Source organism: Ischnura elegans, chromosome 13, assembly GCF_921293095.1.
Source record: "Ischnura elegans chromosome 13, ioIscEleg1.1, whole genome shotgun sequence".
In the NCBI taxonomy this organism is placed as follows: Eukaryota; Metazoa; Arthropoda; class Insecta; order Odonata; family Coenagrionidae; genus Ischnura; species Ischnura elegans.
In genome coordinates, this window is record NC_060258.1 from 20392597 (window position 1) to 20411637 (window position 19041).

A 19041-nucleotide genomic window follows, 5' to 3' on the forward strand; every position below is an offset into this window, starting at 1 on the left:
AAAGTTTGGGTTACTTTCATGCATATGCTCGGGATGCAAGTCGGTTAAACTGGGTCGGTCGGTTATAGTCAATGCATGTTTTTGCTAAAACTGAGGCGTAAAGGTTTGGTTAAAGATTAAGGCTACAACGGAGTATGGAAGCTAAAACGTGGAAAGCTTAAGCTAAAATGTGGAAAATACTAGGTTTTGCTCAATTAAAAGTTCTTTTCATAGTATGTGAAACCTATAGGTTGTTTTTTGGTATTTTTGAATGCAGATTTAAACAAAACAGAGGTAATTGTTTAGATATTATTTTCAAAATAAGGTGGCACTATTACCCACAGGCAGTTATTGTCCTGAATTATTTCAAGGTTAATATCTTATCTTCAAGGTCTCATTTTATAATTAAGAATGTGATAAGTGATGTACGTATTCTTAAATATTTAACGTTAATTCCCTTTTTGAATTACGTACGTTTAATTTATGGGAAAGTACACCTAATTGATGTAATGGTGGTCACATTTTTCTCTTAATGTCACCAGAATCCTTGGATCAAATACGTTTGAACTTGCTTGCATTGCGAATGGGAGTTAAATATGAAGTGCCAAGCGACATCTAGTCCGCTGCTATATTCTTCGGCGCCCATTACATCTTTTCGCTTTATTTTCGCCAGCTTCCCTTGGTCCTGTTCCCTCGCTTTGCGAGTGGGTCGCCCTCATCTCTTATCTCCGTCCTTGTTCCGTTTCCTCTTTTTTATGCCTCTTCCGCGCCCTTCCCACGCTCCGCGCTTTTCTTTTGTCTCTCCGTTGCCTCCGTCTCTTTCCTCTCTCCCTCTTTCCCTCGAAACGGCTCCAATTTTCATTTTCTCTCCTCTGCTTTAGCCCTCTTCTCCATCACTCCGCTCCCTATCTTTGGAGTCAAATCTGCGCACGCGCAGTCGACATTTTTGCAAAAATATAAATCGGGACCGGTCGTAAAGATTCTTTTTTTGCATATGTTGGCGTTCGTATACAATGCTTGAAAGAATTATGGCGGTAATTATGGTTATTGGTTTCTCAACCTTCATGCAAAAATAGATTAAAATTTTTCTTCGAAATAAGCTCGCTTATTTTTATTTCTAATTGATAAAATTATTCTACTTACATTTTTTTATTATTTGTTTTGAAAAAAAAAGAAAAAAACGATCACCCGATAGGGTCATAATTAACACCGAAGTCCTAATATCTAAGAACAAGTTGGTTGAAAAGCCTACGTTGGATATTCATCAGCAGTGAATATTTATCAACTGCTTACGCGCTTGGTCCAAGTATTGTCTATGGTTTATGGATCGCAGCGTATACGAACCAGCATCTTGGCATGTGAATTTTTTACTCGCGTGCCACACACTGAATTAGCAACTGCCAACGTTGAGGTATTAGTGTTGAAATCCAGGATAAAACTGGTAGTGGAAAATTGTGCCTCAGTATTTCAAAAGTTTCAACTGAACAGTTACCTCGGTTAAAAAAAAATATCCATCCAAAAATTGCATTTAAAATCCTCCAGATTTTACATATGGATAGAACTTTCTACCGAGAAAAAAACAGTCATTTCCGCTGTTAAGCTATTTTTTTTTCGTTTCTGCTTTGTAGTTTTGATATCAATATGATTTAGCCACGCGTGAAAGTAGAGAACTGTCTGGAATAGTAGACATATGTTGTCATTATTAAAAAAATACTCTTGCATACACAAATACGACTTCACTACGATTTTTCTGGTTTTGGAAACCCATAATTTACTTGAGCGAGGTACTAACAGCCAATTCCAGAAACTTTAATTTCCTCTATTATTGAGTTTATTTTTCTTCATAGTGAAGTTTAAACTCATTTGAAATAACCATTAGAACAAACTAGATTCTCAGAAGAAGTGGTTTATTTGCGGGAGATTGTCTAGTTCCTAAATCAACTCTTCCTCGTAAATGGAATCTATTCTCGGCATTTTTATTCATGTCTAGGATTCGACCGACGTTAAGTGCTCTTACATATTGAGTGCATGTAAAGCTTTGCGATTCTTTTTTTTACGTTTTTGATAGGGTTGTGATGTGCTATAAAATTTTATGCTAACTTTATGGATAATTTTTGTAAAGAAATATGAGAACTGTAGGTAATAATTTCTTACGTATAGTTTAGCTCTGGGAACTGGAATAAGGCTCTTTATCCCTCTGAAAATTCAGTTTATAAATCTTACATTTACGGTTACCATCAATTTGGAGTAAAAATGAAGATAATGAGTTGATAGGCGATGCAAATAAACTATATTATTGGGAAACCCGCATTAGAAAAGATATGAAGGTGAATTATCTCAATTTATCTTCTATTTTGCACTTTTGCTAAGTACGGATTCGAGATTCGAGCTCTTTTGCAAGGAACATGAAATTATTTCGTCGTTGACAATCCTAATAGGAATGTTCTCTGTAATTAAAAACCGGCAGTGTCGATAGTGTAATGCGAGTTTGATTATGCTGCAATCAATTTGTGCTTACAAATATTATACTATAGTACTGCGATCCTCTGCACTTCTGTATCCCTTCACATTAAAAACAATTATTGTCAATAATTACGCTGGTACTCGACCGCCATCTTATCGAGGAGATTTCACGAGTCCTAATAAGCTGGTAAGCTAGGCGTTTTGGTTTCTTACGTCCCTCATCACTTAAATACATTCGGTTCCCAGTTGCATTTGTCTCAGATCGTCTAGATTCTCTTTTACTTAGCCGGGAGATAAGGCTCGAATGGTGGAATTAGCCAATGCCTTTATCTTCTCGGTTTTTCTCTTCCTGCATCCAGAAGCCTTAGATCTGTATCGACTCAATTAGAATTGGAAAGGGGCTGAATTAGCTCCACTTCAGGATTCATTCCCTCAACCGTTGCAAACACCGTTTCGTTTCTCTAATTCCTTTCTTGACCCCTTCTCTGCCTCGCCTCGGTCGTTGCTGTGCCTGGGTTACCTAATCTTTGAAATTTGTATTTTATACAGCGGGCATTGTCATATGGCGTTATATTCATTTCTTCGCCAGAGTTTTTTCTTATCTCACCCAATCAGCTGTTCGATTGGTGCATTTTCGTGTCATGTAACTCGTTAAGATATTTTCGATCATTGCATCATTTTCTGGGGAAGTTTCGAAAGGATACAAAATTTAAACCAAAGTAAATACAGAGTGAAAAATTTCAAACTTTTTGGTTACAAGCAGGTGATGGCAACGCTGTTATATGTATTCGTTTAGGTTAATTTTCAAAGAAGTAATTCGTCGTAATATAAGATGGGTGAAATAGGAGTGGCCATTTACCATTCAGTTTCTCACGCTAGAAAAGCCGACGTGATCTAGTTCATTTCTTTAAAGTCATCATGATGCAAAACATTAAGTAGCATTTTCGTTTGCATTTTTTGGGCTAAGTAGTTCAAATCTCTACAATCCTCTGTGGTTTCTCGTCGGCGATGACTGATGTTCTGACTTCTGCAAAGGTCGCAGGGGCGGACAAAGTTATGACACCTTGCCGCCCTAGCGTAAGGTCGCCGAACACGCGTTGCTGTGATCGATTTTGTGCGTGTGTATTTATGGTATGTTTCGCCGTCTCTCCCACTCAAATGCTCGCCTCCCCTCCTCGCGAACATTCTCCTCCAGATAAGTCGTAAATCCTCTTCCTTTTATTTGCGTCTCACCCTTGCATCCACTCTCCTCACCTCCAAACAACCCTTTCCTCCCCTTTGGCCATTTCACTCGCCTTCTCCATTTCCACCCACCTCCTCCTTAACCCACTCTCCTCCTTCTTGCACGCCCTTGAAAAGAATCTCTCTCTCCGTTGATATCTTCTCCATATACTACGTGAGAGGTATCAGCTGTAAAATATGTGGCGACTGCGCTCCTGGTCACGATTATATTTTTAGGGAGTTTTCAATTCTTACGTATTTTTAAAGAAATTCTTACATTAAATATTACTTTAACTAACTCCTTTTTTAAAATAACAAATGGTGTTGGCGTCTTGGAAGCGTGGTGATCTAGCAGGTGAAGTGCACGGCTACTCATCATGCTGCTTCTCTGGTTAAAATCCCGAACAAAGCGGTAGGATACGTTCGGAAAATTCCTCGACAGTTGAGGTATCCCAGTGGAAATAACTTTCCCGATCACCTAACCTGAATGTGTGATGCTGGCTACTATTGAAGAATTTTCGTCAATGCGTGGTATATCTAAGGTTGGCCGCGTTGGAGAAGGAAATGAAAATTGGATAGGAAAAGGCCAACGTGACTCACGAAAGGTACCTTATAAATGTATTAAAGCTACCCTTAAAAGGTAGGTTTCTCGGTTAATTATATCACTTAATGGGTTGAAGTAATTTTGAATAGCATTCGTTGGCTTTTTTGAGAGGGATTTCTCTTCCGATCTTAAATTTTTTTAATTAAATCATTTTACCTGCAAAAACATGTAAAACTGTTGAATTGATAAGCTTTATGGAGCTGTCTGAACCGGATGCAAAAAACATGTCTGTAAACTTTAGCCTATATGTACGCCATTGAATTGATCTGGTGAGGGCTCTACCTTACTTTAATAAATCGACATTCGGATTCGAACAATGAATTAGTAATATCACTTATGTAAATCATACAATATTACCTTAATTTACTGCACTATATACAGGTCGTTGAAATGAGGATGTAGAATTTTGAACGCCATTCAAACCTCATCCGTTGTGGTCGGGCTCGTCATGATTAGTTACCGTATTCCCGTGTATTTGGTGGTGGACATTCTGCAACCCCTTGTCACTGACTTGTAGAGGCCGACTGTTACACCACGTGATACAGTCTACCGAGACAGTGAAGAGTGCCCAAATAGTAAATCCCGAACGGAAGGACGATTCATCGATGTCATCCCGTGGGACCATACACAAGGAATTTTACTGATTTTAAGTTGAGAGTCTTGAGATCTTATATTGTATAAAATTTTTAATGGTTAATTTTGGGAATATATTTGTCGGAACGAATCCATATTAATTAGTGTTACCTCGTATCGCATCAAACATAATATTTTCATTGCTATTGAATACTTTTTCTTCTATGCGATGATTCCATGCCTTTCCTATTTAGATCATCACCATTTTTCAAGCACCGGCAGAATCGATGTAGTGAGAGAGAGATTCTACCGAGCGGATAGGTATAGGAATAATATTTTACCTGAACATTCACGGACAAAAATAAATAATATATGGTATTCAGTTGCCACATATCTCCCACGAGCACATCCTTTTCTAAGCGGCTATTGTCCTACCGAACCCACTACACGCCTATTGACGCGGCTTCCGGTGTTTTATGTAGATGTATTTTACATGCTAAACTTTCGTGTAGCTCATGGGAATTTCGTTCGTGGCTGATTTTGGAATGGTGTTGGCGGATTCGCGGAGGAAGTGCGGTGTCGGATTAGGTCTGCAGGGGTGTGGAGTATGAGGGATGGTGAGGGGGGTGCTGTTGCGTGTGGACCGCACCCGCCCTTTTTTCCCCCTCCACTGTCATCCCGCATTCCTGCACCCCCTTTCCTGCACCTCCAATTTGCCTCATTCTTCTCTCTCTCTCTTGCAGAGGGTTCTACAGGGTTCCCACTCAACCGTGAAAACCTTAAAACCGTGAATTAGCCGTGAATTTCGTCTACCGTGAAAAAACCTGGAAAAAGCCCTGAATTTCATCCTAAAACCTTTAAAATCTCTCAATCTTGATAATAATACCTTCCCAGAAATTTACAACTTCGTTCGTAGCGAGCGTTTTTCTATTCATTGTGGCGAGCATCGTCGAATGAGTCAGAAAAGCGTGGGAACGAATGTTGCCTGAACAAAAAAATCTTTTCCCAGCGCAGGCCTTTTCTCTCCCTCCTCCTGAAATATGACACCACTTCTCATCAGCTTGTTTACTTTCCTCGACTGGCTTGGTTTCCCCTCCCTCGGTCACTGCTTGTTAGTCCCCCTTCCACCCAATTAGGCTTCCCACTGGCTGCAGCGACCACTTTCGAAACTAAATCTAGATAGCATTTGTGTCGAAAAATTTGAACGTTTATTCTAGGGATGAGTCGATTCCAAATGTCGATTCTCGATTCCACCGATTCTCGGGCACGGAATCGGAATCGAGAATCGATCGCCTAAAGTCGATTCCGATTCCATCGATTCCAGGAAGATATATGTTATGAGCATAGACTATAAGTTTGGGGCATGAAGGCTGCCACACACCAAAGCGGCCGCGGTGTCAGCCTTGCCCGCGCGGAGAATACGCCTGGCACGCGGGTGCTGCGACGAACATGCCTAAGAGGCCTCGGAAACATGAAAATGGCGACTAACCGACGAACCCTGAAATGGCGCGTGATCACGAGCAACTCTAAGAGAAAAAAAATCTCGGGATCGGGAAGCAATGCATGCGTTTTTCGTTCTTTTATCACCGCTGGTCACGGCAAATCAAATTATTACGATTATGAATCACATTCGGAGAATTCATCTGGACTACCAATTTAAAAGTATGATATATCGATAGATATGTTTTTATTTTCGAATGTTATTTGAAGTCTGGTGAAAATAAAAACGTGCATAGAGCGAGTTTTCCTGTGAAAAAAAGTATCTTATACATACGCGCTGAGAGCTGTTTTTCTATATAAGTAACTTTTTTTTAGACTAACACGCGTCTGCGTCAATAATAAAAAAATTAGACACATTCGCGACTGTATAGCCCAGTTTTATCAATGCAACCCTTGAGAAAGTTGATGCGTGCTTTGCATAAGCTGCCGCGGCCTCCGGGCGGACTCGACAGGTTGCGTTCGGCCGCCACCGCGCACCGGCCAGGCTGCTCTGGTATGTATGGACGCAATGAACGCTACATTATTGTTTAGCCACCGCGGCCAAACGAGAATGTAGCCACCGCGGATATTGCTATTTTTAGGGGTGGTCGGATCGGATACCTCGGATCCAAATATCCGCGGATATTGTCCTTCATCGGATACATCGGATCTGGATCCGAAATTTTAAATAATAGCTTCAGTGAATGCAACGCCCCATCAGGGTGGAAAGAGTTCCGATTCTCTCTTGGAATGCACCGTCGCATGCGCTTCTTGTCCTATTCATGAACCGTTTTGTTTGAAAGCTCTCGCAGAGGTTACGAGTAGAATTTCAGCCGTGGCCAGGATTTTCAGCCAGAAAATAAAAAAGGTAAAATGAAACTGGCTCATAGTGTGACTCTTCCCAAGAGGTTGAACAATCATCGGGGGAATCTCAGCGCCGTAGGATAACAATCACGTCAAAAGTAACTACGTCGCATATTTCAGAAAACCACCCTCGGCCGTCCATTAGCTCGTACCTCTTTTGTTTTTTTTTCGTTTCCGAAATCACAAGGACCATAAATCATTGTCTTCTAAGGAAAATATCGAATCACAAGAAAACAACTGAAGCGTGTTTAATCTCTACCTCGTCTCACCAACTGACCTTTATTGGCCTACCTGCTTCAGTTCTCCGTTTCTAGACGACAAATGCTTGGAGAATGAATTTCTGGGCCCGAAGATATCTCGATAGCTTCGACAATTAAATGAAATGCACGAGATTTAAAAAGGAATTAGACCAAACGAGACGCATTCCTTACGATATTACAGTTTATTTTTCAGCTCTAATTGATTGCTACTCAGTTTTCTATCTACAATTCTACAATTAGACTTTACTGATATGCAATATTGTCCAAACAGCACAATTTTCAAAGAAACAAGCGCAGCATTAACCCCTCAAACAATTAGAGATGGATTGGAAACGCCAACTACATGCATCACATAGCGCGCCCGACCTCGCTTTGAAGGCAACGACGTCACTGAAGCAAGATCTGACTTGTTCGTCCTTGACTCCCTCATTTTGCTTGAAATACGGAGGGAGCGCGCTCCTTCATCTCCACCTCTCCTTTACGCGCTCCTTCCCAGTGGCACATCCAGGGGGAGGGTCCGGACCCCCCCCTCCCCGAAATATAAAAACACAATTATTGTCCTTCACAAAAGAAAACAAAATGTTGAAAACTCAGGAATTTGCAAAAATTTTCTTTAACAAAATAAGTTTTTTTCGATTATAAAAAGTTTTCAAATTATTTTAAAACCTATTTTTTAGTGCCCGGTTTTTTTCTAAAATATTCCCCCCTGTTTTTGCCCCCCCCCCTCCCGAACGAAATTCCTGGCTACGCCACTACTCCTTCCTCTCCACCTCTCCTTTACGCGCTTCTGCTGCCCACCCCTTCCTCATGCTGAGCGGTTGAGCACCTCATCGCACGTGACGTCAATGCCATTTTAAATACTGTTAATTGTGTTGCTGATTGCGCAGTTGCAATTTAATTTAATTACACACCGATAAAAATGTCTTTCATTGTGTATAAACATTTCCATTGAGATAAGGAGAACCAATGAATGCCGTGTGCGCGCACTGTGGCATAAATTGTCGCGAGGATGTGCTAAATCCACCTCACCATATTGAAGCATTTTCGGGTAAAACACAAGTCGGTATGCAATAGAAAATAAAATTTGGGGGAAACGTGCGTGAGGAAAATTTGAATTCAGTCGATGGCGGGGGGGTAGCCAGGAATTTTGTTACGGGGTGGTCCAAAAACAAGGGGAGAAAGTTTTTAAACAACAGGGTACAAAGAAGAGGGTTTCAAACTAATTTTAACTCCCTTCATAATAGAAAAATCTTCATTTTGCAAAGATTCATTTTTTTCATTTTTCATTATTGTAAATTCATGATTTTTTAAATATTTTGTTTCCTCTAATGAAGGAAATTAATTGTGTTTTTATATTTTGGGGGGTCCTCTTGCTATGCCACTGGTCAGTGGTTCATCCTAAGAGTTTTCCAATTTTCATTTCTAAACCCAAGCATAACAGTTCAGGTCCTGAGCATGTAAAGATGTTTAAAAAAAACAACTTGAAAGCCTATAAAAAAGATTTTTCATTTATAAAAATATTAAAATGTGTATGAAAATCTAAAAAGCATTCCATTAATTGTATGTACCCAGAATAAACTTGAATAATGACTTTGTTCAATGGCGGAATTTGAAAATGCATTTGGAATCGAAAATATCCGATTCGTAAGATCAGGCTCCAAAAATCCTGAATCCGTCCATCCCTAGTTATTTTATTCTATTCAATTCTTAAATTTTAGTGACAGTATTGCTACAGGTAAGTCAAAATTCCACCTGTTAGAAGGAACAAGAATCGATGGAATCGGAATCGAGAATCGGGAATCGATTTGAAGGAATCGGAATTGGAATCGGAATCGAAAAAAAGTGGAATCGACTCATCCCTAGTTTATTCAACACCCTCAAACCTGTGAAGTGAAAGTGAAAATAACATGTTTCAGCAGTTATTTTTTATGTCTTTATATATGTATTTCAAACCAATTGAATTATAATGTATCTATTTGCACCTATCTAAGACAAGGTTTTTTTCCTCCTAACTCCTGCAGAAAGGAGGGTTCGTCTTACAATCGAATGCAAAATTCTCGACGTCAATCGGGTTGCATAATTTTCGTCGGATAACATTATGGATACCTTAGGTTGCCACCTAATATATATAGCTATACAACGAAAAATCAACGTCAAAAATACCTGAACTTTAATTAACTTATTTAATTTTGTGTTTAAGTGAAAAAATATTGCCATTTTAGGCAGCAGGTAAAGCGTGCGTGCCAATCAATCGCCGGGTGCACTTCTGCCGTGTCCGCGAGGTCGCCTGCTTTACCCTGGGTTCGGCTCCATTCAAGCTAGAGCTTGATCAACTTACAAACTTTTTGTGTGATTGATTACAATTTACCTAAATTTTAACCAGGGGCGGATCCAGGATTTCTTTCTGGGGAGTGGGGAGCACAAGCAAAGCCGTATCCAGGATTTTGTTCTGGGGGGGCACAAGGATACCTCATGATACAAAACGAGCGCAACGATAATGTGACGGTATTCAAAATCTTGCATATTTTTTAAGTGTCTGGGGGGTATCTGCCCCCGTGCCCCTCCCTAGATCCGCCTAGGATTTTAACGTTAAAGCCTCAATGCCGTCGCGATATAAACTGCTACAAAGTCGTTCCATTTTTCCCAGATCAACAGAATGAAGGGAACATGATTTGCCTCTGATTAGAGAGATCGATTCAGTTTTGGTTTCAGAGTATTACGATAGCAGAGAAAAGTCATTACACTGCCGCTTTTAAAAGAAAAGTTATACGGTGGAACCTCGATCTATCGTTCCCGCATTGATCGTTCACCGTTTCTGGTCCCAAATAAAGTTCCTTATAGACAATGTAATTTTTTCCCGCATCTATCGTTCCCCGAAGTATCGTTTATCGCATTGATCGTTTGAAGATCGCGGTTCCGACGCATAATTTTCCCGCATCCATCGTTAGACGAAAATGAGACGAAATAAATACAATGTGTCATTTATGGCTAATAACGAATAGTTCATAGTTGGAATCTTCCGCAAGAGATGGAACTACCATTGGGAGAAGCTCAGTGCCATGGGAAAGTAACATTAGCGCATTTCCTAAAGGCCGTTTTACACGGTACACGGAATTGCGCAGCCTGACGTACGTGTGAAGGCGCAATCAAAATTGCGTCGTGTAAAGCGGTGAATTGCTAGAACACATGCGAGAATGCGTGGATGCGAGACGGCAAAATAGCCCCTGTTCTAATTTGAAGCTCGCATTCTCGCAATTTCAACATTTTTTCCCGATAGATGTCGCAGTGGTAACAGCCGGAGGAAAAGTGAATGACGAAACGCTCGAGTGATTATACCGTTAACCTGACGGATTGTGAAGTGAGAAGTTGTTGTTGCGATTTTTTTATCAGGCGACTAATATCATGAGCTGGTTACCTAAGGATGTTTATACATTGATTTCGTTGGTCAGGGAGAGACCGTACATGTACGATCCGAGGAATATCCTCTATAAAAACAAGGGGAAGAGGCTACAGGGGTTGAAGGATATAGCGGAGCAGATGTCCCTTTCAAGGTTAGTGTTTCGTTGGGTCAATTTTATCTAAAATAATTTTAAGGACCAGAGATCAGTAATTTACGATTTAATTGAAATGCACGACAGTGAAAATTTTTCGCAATTCGGACGTAATGAAGTGTTCATACCACTGTGGTAATGAATTACTCATTGTTTTTGGAAATACTTCGTTTCCGTTTGAATAATGATTGGTGATCTCATAGTGATGGTTATGTCGATGGACAATGTTAACTTTTATGTTAGTGGTAATGCCCTTTAAAAAGTTGTAGGCGTTTAAATTGAAACTGAGTTCCAAAATACATTACCTCTCAGGCCGAACACGAATGCGGAAGACTGCCGGAAGAAATGGCATTCCATAAGGACTAACTTCATGTCCGAGAGAAGAAAGGTGTTATCTTCAAAGAAGAGCGGAGCAGGAGTAGATTCCGTAAGTATGAAAGAGCAAATGTAAATTGATAAATGTTCTGCAGTCATCATTCAGCAATTAACTCTTAATACTGACTTTTCAGGTGTACGTGCCGTCCCTATTTTATTATGACGAAATGGGATTCATCGAGGATCACGTAAGCGCGCGTGAAAGTGTTTCCTCCCTCGACGAAGATTTCGAGGTAATTCCTAGCATTTTCAGCAATTAAACCATGTTTCAAAGTTTCCTTTTCATTACTATAAAACCATCGGCCGTTGATGACTTGCCCGATTGATTTTTTTGTCAATCGGAATAAACTTCACCCATATTTAACCATAAAATGGACAAAATGGAAGGTCCACTAATGAAAAGGGTATATCGCACACAGCACAGTTAATTCATCTTTTGAGAATGGGTATATTAACTAGCAGCTATCAAGTCGAAAACATTAACAAAACACTTCAATGCTTGGTAACAGGTTTATCTACGTTATACCCGTCCAACACTGGCTTAAAATTTAAAATCGATATGAAAACATCATGAAGCACTTGAAAACCAATGTCCATTATAACAAAGTGACTAATAGTGTGTGTTTCACTTTACAAATCAAATTTAAACATTACATTTGCCAATCCATTGTATAAGTTGAGTTTGTCGGGTGGTTTGGACAGTCTGTGAGGCCTGTTCAAAGCATTTGGTTCACATTTTCTATCATAATCCGTTTCACAAAAGGATGTTGATAGAAAGGATAACCTTGTCTTGCGTTCACGTCCAAAAATCAATTTGGCAAGAGTCTCATTAGAAGCACAGTGAGGAGTTGTGCAGTATGAAAACATACTTGCTCAGTGTGGAACATATAGTTTACCCTGTCTGCCTCGCATCCCCTGAATCAATGCTGCTAGAAGGAACATGAACAATATTTCTAGTTCCTGTTTGTGGATTAGTAAGGCCTCCATCGTCTCCAGCTGGTGAGGTCGTTTTCTTAACCACAGTCTTTTTCTAAGATGGTTTAATTTTTTTTCCTCGTCGCAAATCTGTAATATTGCACACACCTTACTTCATTTGAGAAGGAATCAACTGGCATAAGTCAATTCCAATACATAAGCAAAACAATCTGATACTTTCCAACAGGTTCATCTATTTACAATTTTCATACTTTACAAAAAGGAATTTTTAATTATAAATAGCATAGAGTATATTAGTTGGTTACAATACAGTTTCATCCAATCGCCATTATTTTCATTGCAGATAACTACAGTGTTTGCTTAGAAAGACGTAATGGACGACAATATTCAGTAATACCTCCTTCTACGTGAAGTAATTGTAAATGAAAAGGGGAATTCCTATATGAAATTACATCACAACTAACATATTATTCTTGCCCTGGTCTTGGTTTCCCATGTACATCAACAAAACAATGGCCACATGCATCATATCCTTCTCATACCTGAAAGACATCGCTTGTTAATTCTATAGTTGTTGTATTTCAGTTTGTAACAGTGAACTCAGCTAACAAAATACCCATCCCTCATCAAGTGTTGTTTTTTCATGATTTTATTTCTGTCGCACCACTTTCAGGCATATATTTGTTATTGCTCAGAATGTAAATTAGTGATAGATCAAAAATTTGCTGTCCATGTGATGCAAATAGAACTCAATTAAACCCTGCTATAACACGTTTGTCATACAACATAGTATTGTCATTGGTTTTTAATGAATCAGTACAACAGTGACTGGGTGTAACATAAACCAGTTTTTTATGTTTGATATGATTTAGTACGATGCACTACTCCTACAGATATAATTTATATAATAAGATAGTAAACTTTGGAGTACTATTTATTTCTTCAATCCCAAATGAGGCTATCTATGATAAAGAGAAAATATAATTTATCCTGAATTTTATGCAAGTCACATCATTGAAATTAACCAAAAGTGTATTGAAATTTTGCCTACATGGAAGTTGTGATGTTTTTATGCCTTTTGTTGCTTTGTTTCTTTTATTTTCCATCATATTGGTGAGAAGGTAAAAATAATTTTTCATCCATAGCGACAATGAAGGTAGGCCAATTTTGTTACAGTTATTGTTAGGGTATATTTTCATTGTTATACATCAATAAGTACAATAGCTACTTTTTAAATCTGAAGAATCAGACAGTACCTGTACATCTATGCAGATTGAGTATTTAAGAAAGTTATGAAATATTAAACCAAATAGCTTGTCATTTCTGGATGTACTCATGAAGATATGGTGGCACTGGTTCAAGTGCCTTATAAGTACTTCACATACATTTAGAATATATTTGCCATTAATACAAATCTTCATCTTGACTTTCTCAGCTACAGCATGCACATCCTCCGGAAGTGGAATTGGAAGAGGACATACCAATTTTGGAGGAAGGGGATGAAGGTGCCAGAAATTTACCCGGGCCATCATCGTTAATGGATATAGTCTTCTTGGAAGACACCCCCCGGCCATCAAGTGCTCCTCCTCTAAGGGAGAAAGGTGTCAGGAGTGAAACTCCATCTCCTGGTATTTCACCGGCACCCTCCAAGAGGAGGAAGATTACTTCCCCATAAGAGTCCTCTCTACTGGTGACAGCAGCAGAGGCTCTGGGTGGACTTTCAAAAAAATTAGAAAACGTCCAGGGAGAGGACATGGAGGCAACCTTTGGGAAGTACTTAGCCAACAGGCTGAGACAAATCAAGAATGCCTCACTAAAGCATGAAATAATATTTTAAATTGAGAAAATTTTATATGAAAAACAAAATAAAAATCTTTTAAGGAATATTCTGTTGATGAATTAATTTTAAATGATTTTATGGTAGAAATATAGTACTTTTTATAATTTAATCCCTGCTTGTACTGTTGCTTTTGTTAGTCAACACTGTAATCTCAACCTTCTTTGGACTGAGTTTGCTTATTGTGAGGAAAACTTGAAAACAATTGATATGGGGGCCAAAGTTTGTTGAAGAAACACTATCACCTCAGAAGAAACAGCAAGATGCAGGCTGTTACTTCTGAGGAGATGGTTTTCTCCAACAAACATGAAAGTACGTAATACCTAATTTAAAAAATATCATTTGACAATTCATCATTTAAAACACGAAATAAAAAATACATTAAAGGAGCAATTTAGGGCTGAAAATAGGTTTTAAATTCATCCCTTACTTCAACAGCCAAGTTAGTAGGCCTATTACCCGCCTGAGGAGGCATTACAATTAAATTACACCCTTCATCTTGGGCATTCTGCAAATAGCGTGCACCATTCTTAACGCACAAAAAATTATGCAGGGCTACTGCAGCAAGCGTAATGTTCTCCACCTTATGTGGGCTCAGGTTAATTGTGGTTAAAAACACACGGAATCTATTACTTAGTATGCCAAATGCGTTCTCCACTACTCTTCTGGTCCGGGACAGTCTATAATTAAAAACTCTTTGTTCCTCTGTCAATCCTCTGTTGGGGTAGGGTTTTAAGATGCGGGTGGACAGAGGGAATGCATCATCAGCAACAAAGACAAACGGCACCCTCCTCTGCCTGTTGGGTAGTGGTTTGTCTGGAGGGAAATTGAGGGAATTTGTGGCGATTGCTCTACAAAGAGAACTTTCTCGATACACACCCCCGTCACTAATCCTGCCATTCACCCCTACATCAACATACAGAAATTTGTATTGCGCGTCCACCACGGCCAGTAGCACTATGGAATGACTGCCTTTGTAATTATAGTAATATGAGCCGTCAACTGCTGGAGGTCGAAATACTATGTGTTTTCCGTCCATGGCACCCAAACACATAGGGAAATCCCACATGGTTTCAAATTTCCGGGAGACTTCTTCCCATTTCCAAGGGGACCTTGGAATCTGCAAGAATATAGGAGTTATAAGGTTGAGTTTTCCGGTTTCCCTTGGTTCCCACAATTCAATTTATTAGGTCACCATAAGCATATGAAAAATGTAGATATTGTATTGATATTAATTTTATTTTTCCCTGTTTCACTACTTTCCAGATAATCTTATATTTATTAGATGATGTTGTTATTAATGAGCTGGTATGCATCTTTTTTGTTAGAGAAATAGCAGTTCTCAAAATTTTACAGTAATTTTTGTAGTATTTTATTAACCCTGGATCATTAGAATCAATGCAATGCTTATGCAACACTTTTCTATCACAAGAAATAATTATTCCTCTTGTTAACCAAGGCCTATTTCTAAGTTTACTTTTATTATGCTAGGCATTTTTTTAAGGAGGGAATGCTAAATCATGGTAATAAGTGATGATATCGATAAAGCTGTTAACTATGGTATAAAGATCAGTAGAGTAATTAATATCCTCCCATGTTTCTTCTGACAATAATGTATTACAATATTGAAGACTATAAGGATCATGTGTACTTTGATAAATAAATTCTGAATTTAACTTTTTATGGTGTCCATCTTCATATGATAGGGATAAGAGAATTGCTCAGTGATCAGAAAGTCCTGTACAAATAACTTCAGAGGTATTTTCATAAGAGTCTTTCTAATAATAAATTTATCAAGACATGAGTCGATCCTTGTTGGATCTTTAATCGTTTCTATCATATCACGAGAGCACAGAATAGCAAGTAAATCACGTTTAATGTTGGAATTTTCAAGAAATCTATATTAAAATCACCACATATCAAAACTGATTTCTTTTTGCTTTATAAGTAACCTCATGACAGTGTCTAATTTATTTAAGAATACATCTTCAAGGCTGTTTGAATATCTATAGAAAAAATATTACCGTTGGGAAGATAGATTTCTACTACAGAATACTCAAAGTTTTTTTCCTCATTTAGAAATGAAGTAAGGATTGTGTTTTGGCTTTAACCCATTAGTGCCCATAATTCCCTAGTTGTTATATTTGAACAATATCTTCAAAAAATAGTCTTAGGAGTATTTGAAACAACATAAATTAAATTTAGCACTCAATAATAATTTTTTCATTGTTTTCTGAAGTGGCAACTTTAGTTGCCGACGGGCACTAGCATAGTCAAAATATGCAAACTTCATTCCATCTTCGCTATTTTTCAGTTTACCAGTGGTTTTTTGGGGTTAACTTCTTCAAAATAAATGCTGTGCTCCTATTGCAATGCAATAGAGGAGATTATGAAATATTTGCATTCGGGCACTGCTATGTTATAATATTCTAACCATTTCCTCACGCAAGAATGGGATGTTATTCTGGCAAGATGGGTAATGATTTTCTGTGAATTCGATAACCTATCGCGACACTTTTAAAATGTTCTTTTGAACTTTATTAGCTTAAAACAATTGTTAATATTGCACATATATTTTCAAATAAATCGCATTTACAAAAATGACAACACTTGATATGTTTCATTTTTACAAACAAATAAAACTTATTAACACGGACTGGCAGAAAAAACTCAAGATCATATACATTTTCAGAAAAAAAATGAAGCACAGTAATTTTAAGATGTAGTTTGTGCAATAGATTATAGAATGAATATATTGAAAATTTGAACAAAATGTATTACTTCATTTCTTTCACAACAATGCGCCCAAAGGAACAATATGAAATTAAAGAAACACATTTTACGCACTACGAATGAAAATCTCCGAAACATTTGTTAGCATGCAGTGGTGCATCACATTTTGTGCAAAGATGCTGTGTTCTTTTTTTACAAACACGACATCGCCGATACTTTGAATTCCCCCTCCCAATTATGTGATCTTTGTGACCTCGGCGAAAATTATTTCTCGGAGAAGACGAAAATGGTGACCGCACTCCTGGTGACAACGGGGCAACAGCAAAAGATTTAAGGAGAAAAATTGCACACTGGCGCCTGAATTCAAGTTGAGGCATTTCATTACTAAATAATCTTCTATAAAGAAGCCATTCTTGGACCACTGAAATGTCTACCGCCCAGGCAAAGAATGGCCACCACAATTTCTTTGTCCTAATTGCTGTGCGATAGGCTGCAACAAATTGGTCGCAAATATCCACCCCCCCCCATATTTGCATTGTACCTAGCGATTGTACCTGGAACATCAACAAACTGAATCTTTTTTTCTGCCCTGGAATACCGAGTTGATTTTTTCATAGGCTCCACGGGTTCACAATTTGAGAGAACGGTGACAACGGCGTTATCATTCCACCGTACCACAATTAGATCATAAGAAGCGGAAAAACCGGTAGAACCCCTGTTCGTCTTTTTCCAAGCCCTCTTGTCAGGTAGCTTCATATTTGATCCGACTCGGTTTTCTCGCAATGTCCCTGTTCCTCCCAATCCCTTCTTGGTCAACTCAGTTAAAAGTTCAACAGACGTAAATAGGTTGTCGAAATATAGTATGCTCTGCTAAACCTAACACAGCGTCCCCCCCTTGGCCCAACCCAGTGTCAGGAAGACGAGTGGATGAACCGCAGTAAGGCTCAGCATGGTGTATGTAGCCTGTTGGATCAGCAGCAACCCACAGCTTGAATCCAAAGCGAATGGTTTTTCCTCTAATAAACTGTTTGCTCCCATGCCGGCCGTAATAGGGAATCGTGCTCTCATCGATGCTCAAACTGTTCCCCGGTTCTATCTGTTTGAATGCCGGGTTGAGGAAATCAAACAAAGGACGTACCTTTTACATTCGGTCACTCCCATTGTTAGCATCATTATCTGCCAGGTGAAGGTAGCGAAGTAAATTTTCAAACTTGTTTCGCCTTATTGCATCCTCAACTATTTTCACGTGGCAATTCGGGTCCACCTTCCAATACATTCTCTTTTGAGAGAGGCGGTGGTATCCTGACAAAAGCATTACCCCTATTAATGAATGTATTTCGTCACTTGTTGCCTCTAAACCATGAACAAGATCTTGGGCGGCATACCGGTTGCTTTCTATGACTATACGATTCACTAAACATTCCGAAAAATTGCTTTGAAGGCATCAAATGGGGAGTTCACAGTTTCGCGCAAATAGTCTTCCGCATTGGGGAGATATTTTGGCGATACATTTTCAATTTTGGAAGTTAAGTCCTGACAGTTTTCCTCCCAACATCGCACGGGGTAACAACGCTTTCGCTTCTTTGGCTTCTTCACGGTTAGCGTTACCGAGGTTTCACACATTTCACTGAAATTACCCCGTCCATTCTGGACCAATCTCTCCTCAGCCTCCTCGGAGAAGTCAGCAAGAACCTCTGACTGTAGAATACGAGCCGGAAGATGGCTGAAGTCTCCTTCCACCTCCTCGTCAGAAAGATCGGAATCCTGATCGCTTATCAATCCCTTCTCTTCAACGGGAGGGCAAATGGCAATGCTTACCGGGGAAACATCATCCTCCAATAGGGCATCTAGAATTTCATTCAGGCGCAAGCCTCGTTTAATACAATTCCTATGGGCCCTAAAAGCGAATTAATAAACATTTAATGGTGTGTAACATAGCAAATGAAACCGACATTGAGTGTTACAAAAGATGATAATAAAGAATTACTAATCAGTATCACGGAAGCATCGCCTCGAGTAATGAATTTTACCACGGTTCGTGATATTCTCAGAATCAGAATTATGAAGATAAAATGCCAAAAATAGCTCTCCAGAGGTGACTTTATATGTAACATATTAATTATTTTGCCTTATTTCGATAGAATTTGCAAATAATAGTGCTTTTTC

The 19041-nt window shown here is 38.9% G+C and overlaps 1 protein-coding gene across 1 annotated transcript; it reads left to right on the forward strand.

The window, feature by feature from the left end:
• The first annotated feature begins 11528 nt into the window (after nt 1–11528).
• LOC124170306 lies at nt 11529–14119 on the forward strand. Its single transcript, XM_046549018.1, has 2 exons — nt 11529–11602; nt 13741–14119. The coding sequence occupies exons 1-2, from the start codon at nt 11537–11539 to the stop codon at nt 13978–13980; spliced, it is 306 nt and encodes a 101-aa protein (XP_046404974.1). The 5' UTR covers nt 11529–11536; the 3' UTR covers nt 13981–14119.
• Nucleotides 14120–19041: the final 4922 nt, after the last annotated feature.

Coding starts and splice junctions, on each gene's coding strand:
- LOC124170306 (XM_046549018.1), top strand. CDS start 11,537: ATGGGATTCATCGAGGATCACGTAAGCGCGCGTGAAAGTGTTTCCTCC. Junction 11,603..13,740: donor CCCTCGACGAAGATTTCGAG/GTAATTCCTAGC, acceptor TGACTTTCTCAG/CTACAGCATGCACATCCTCC.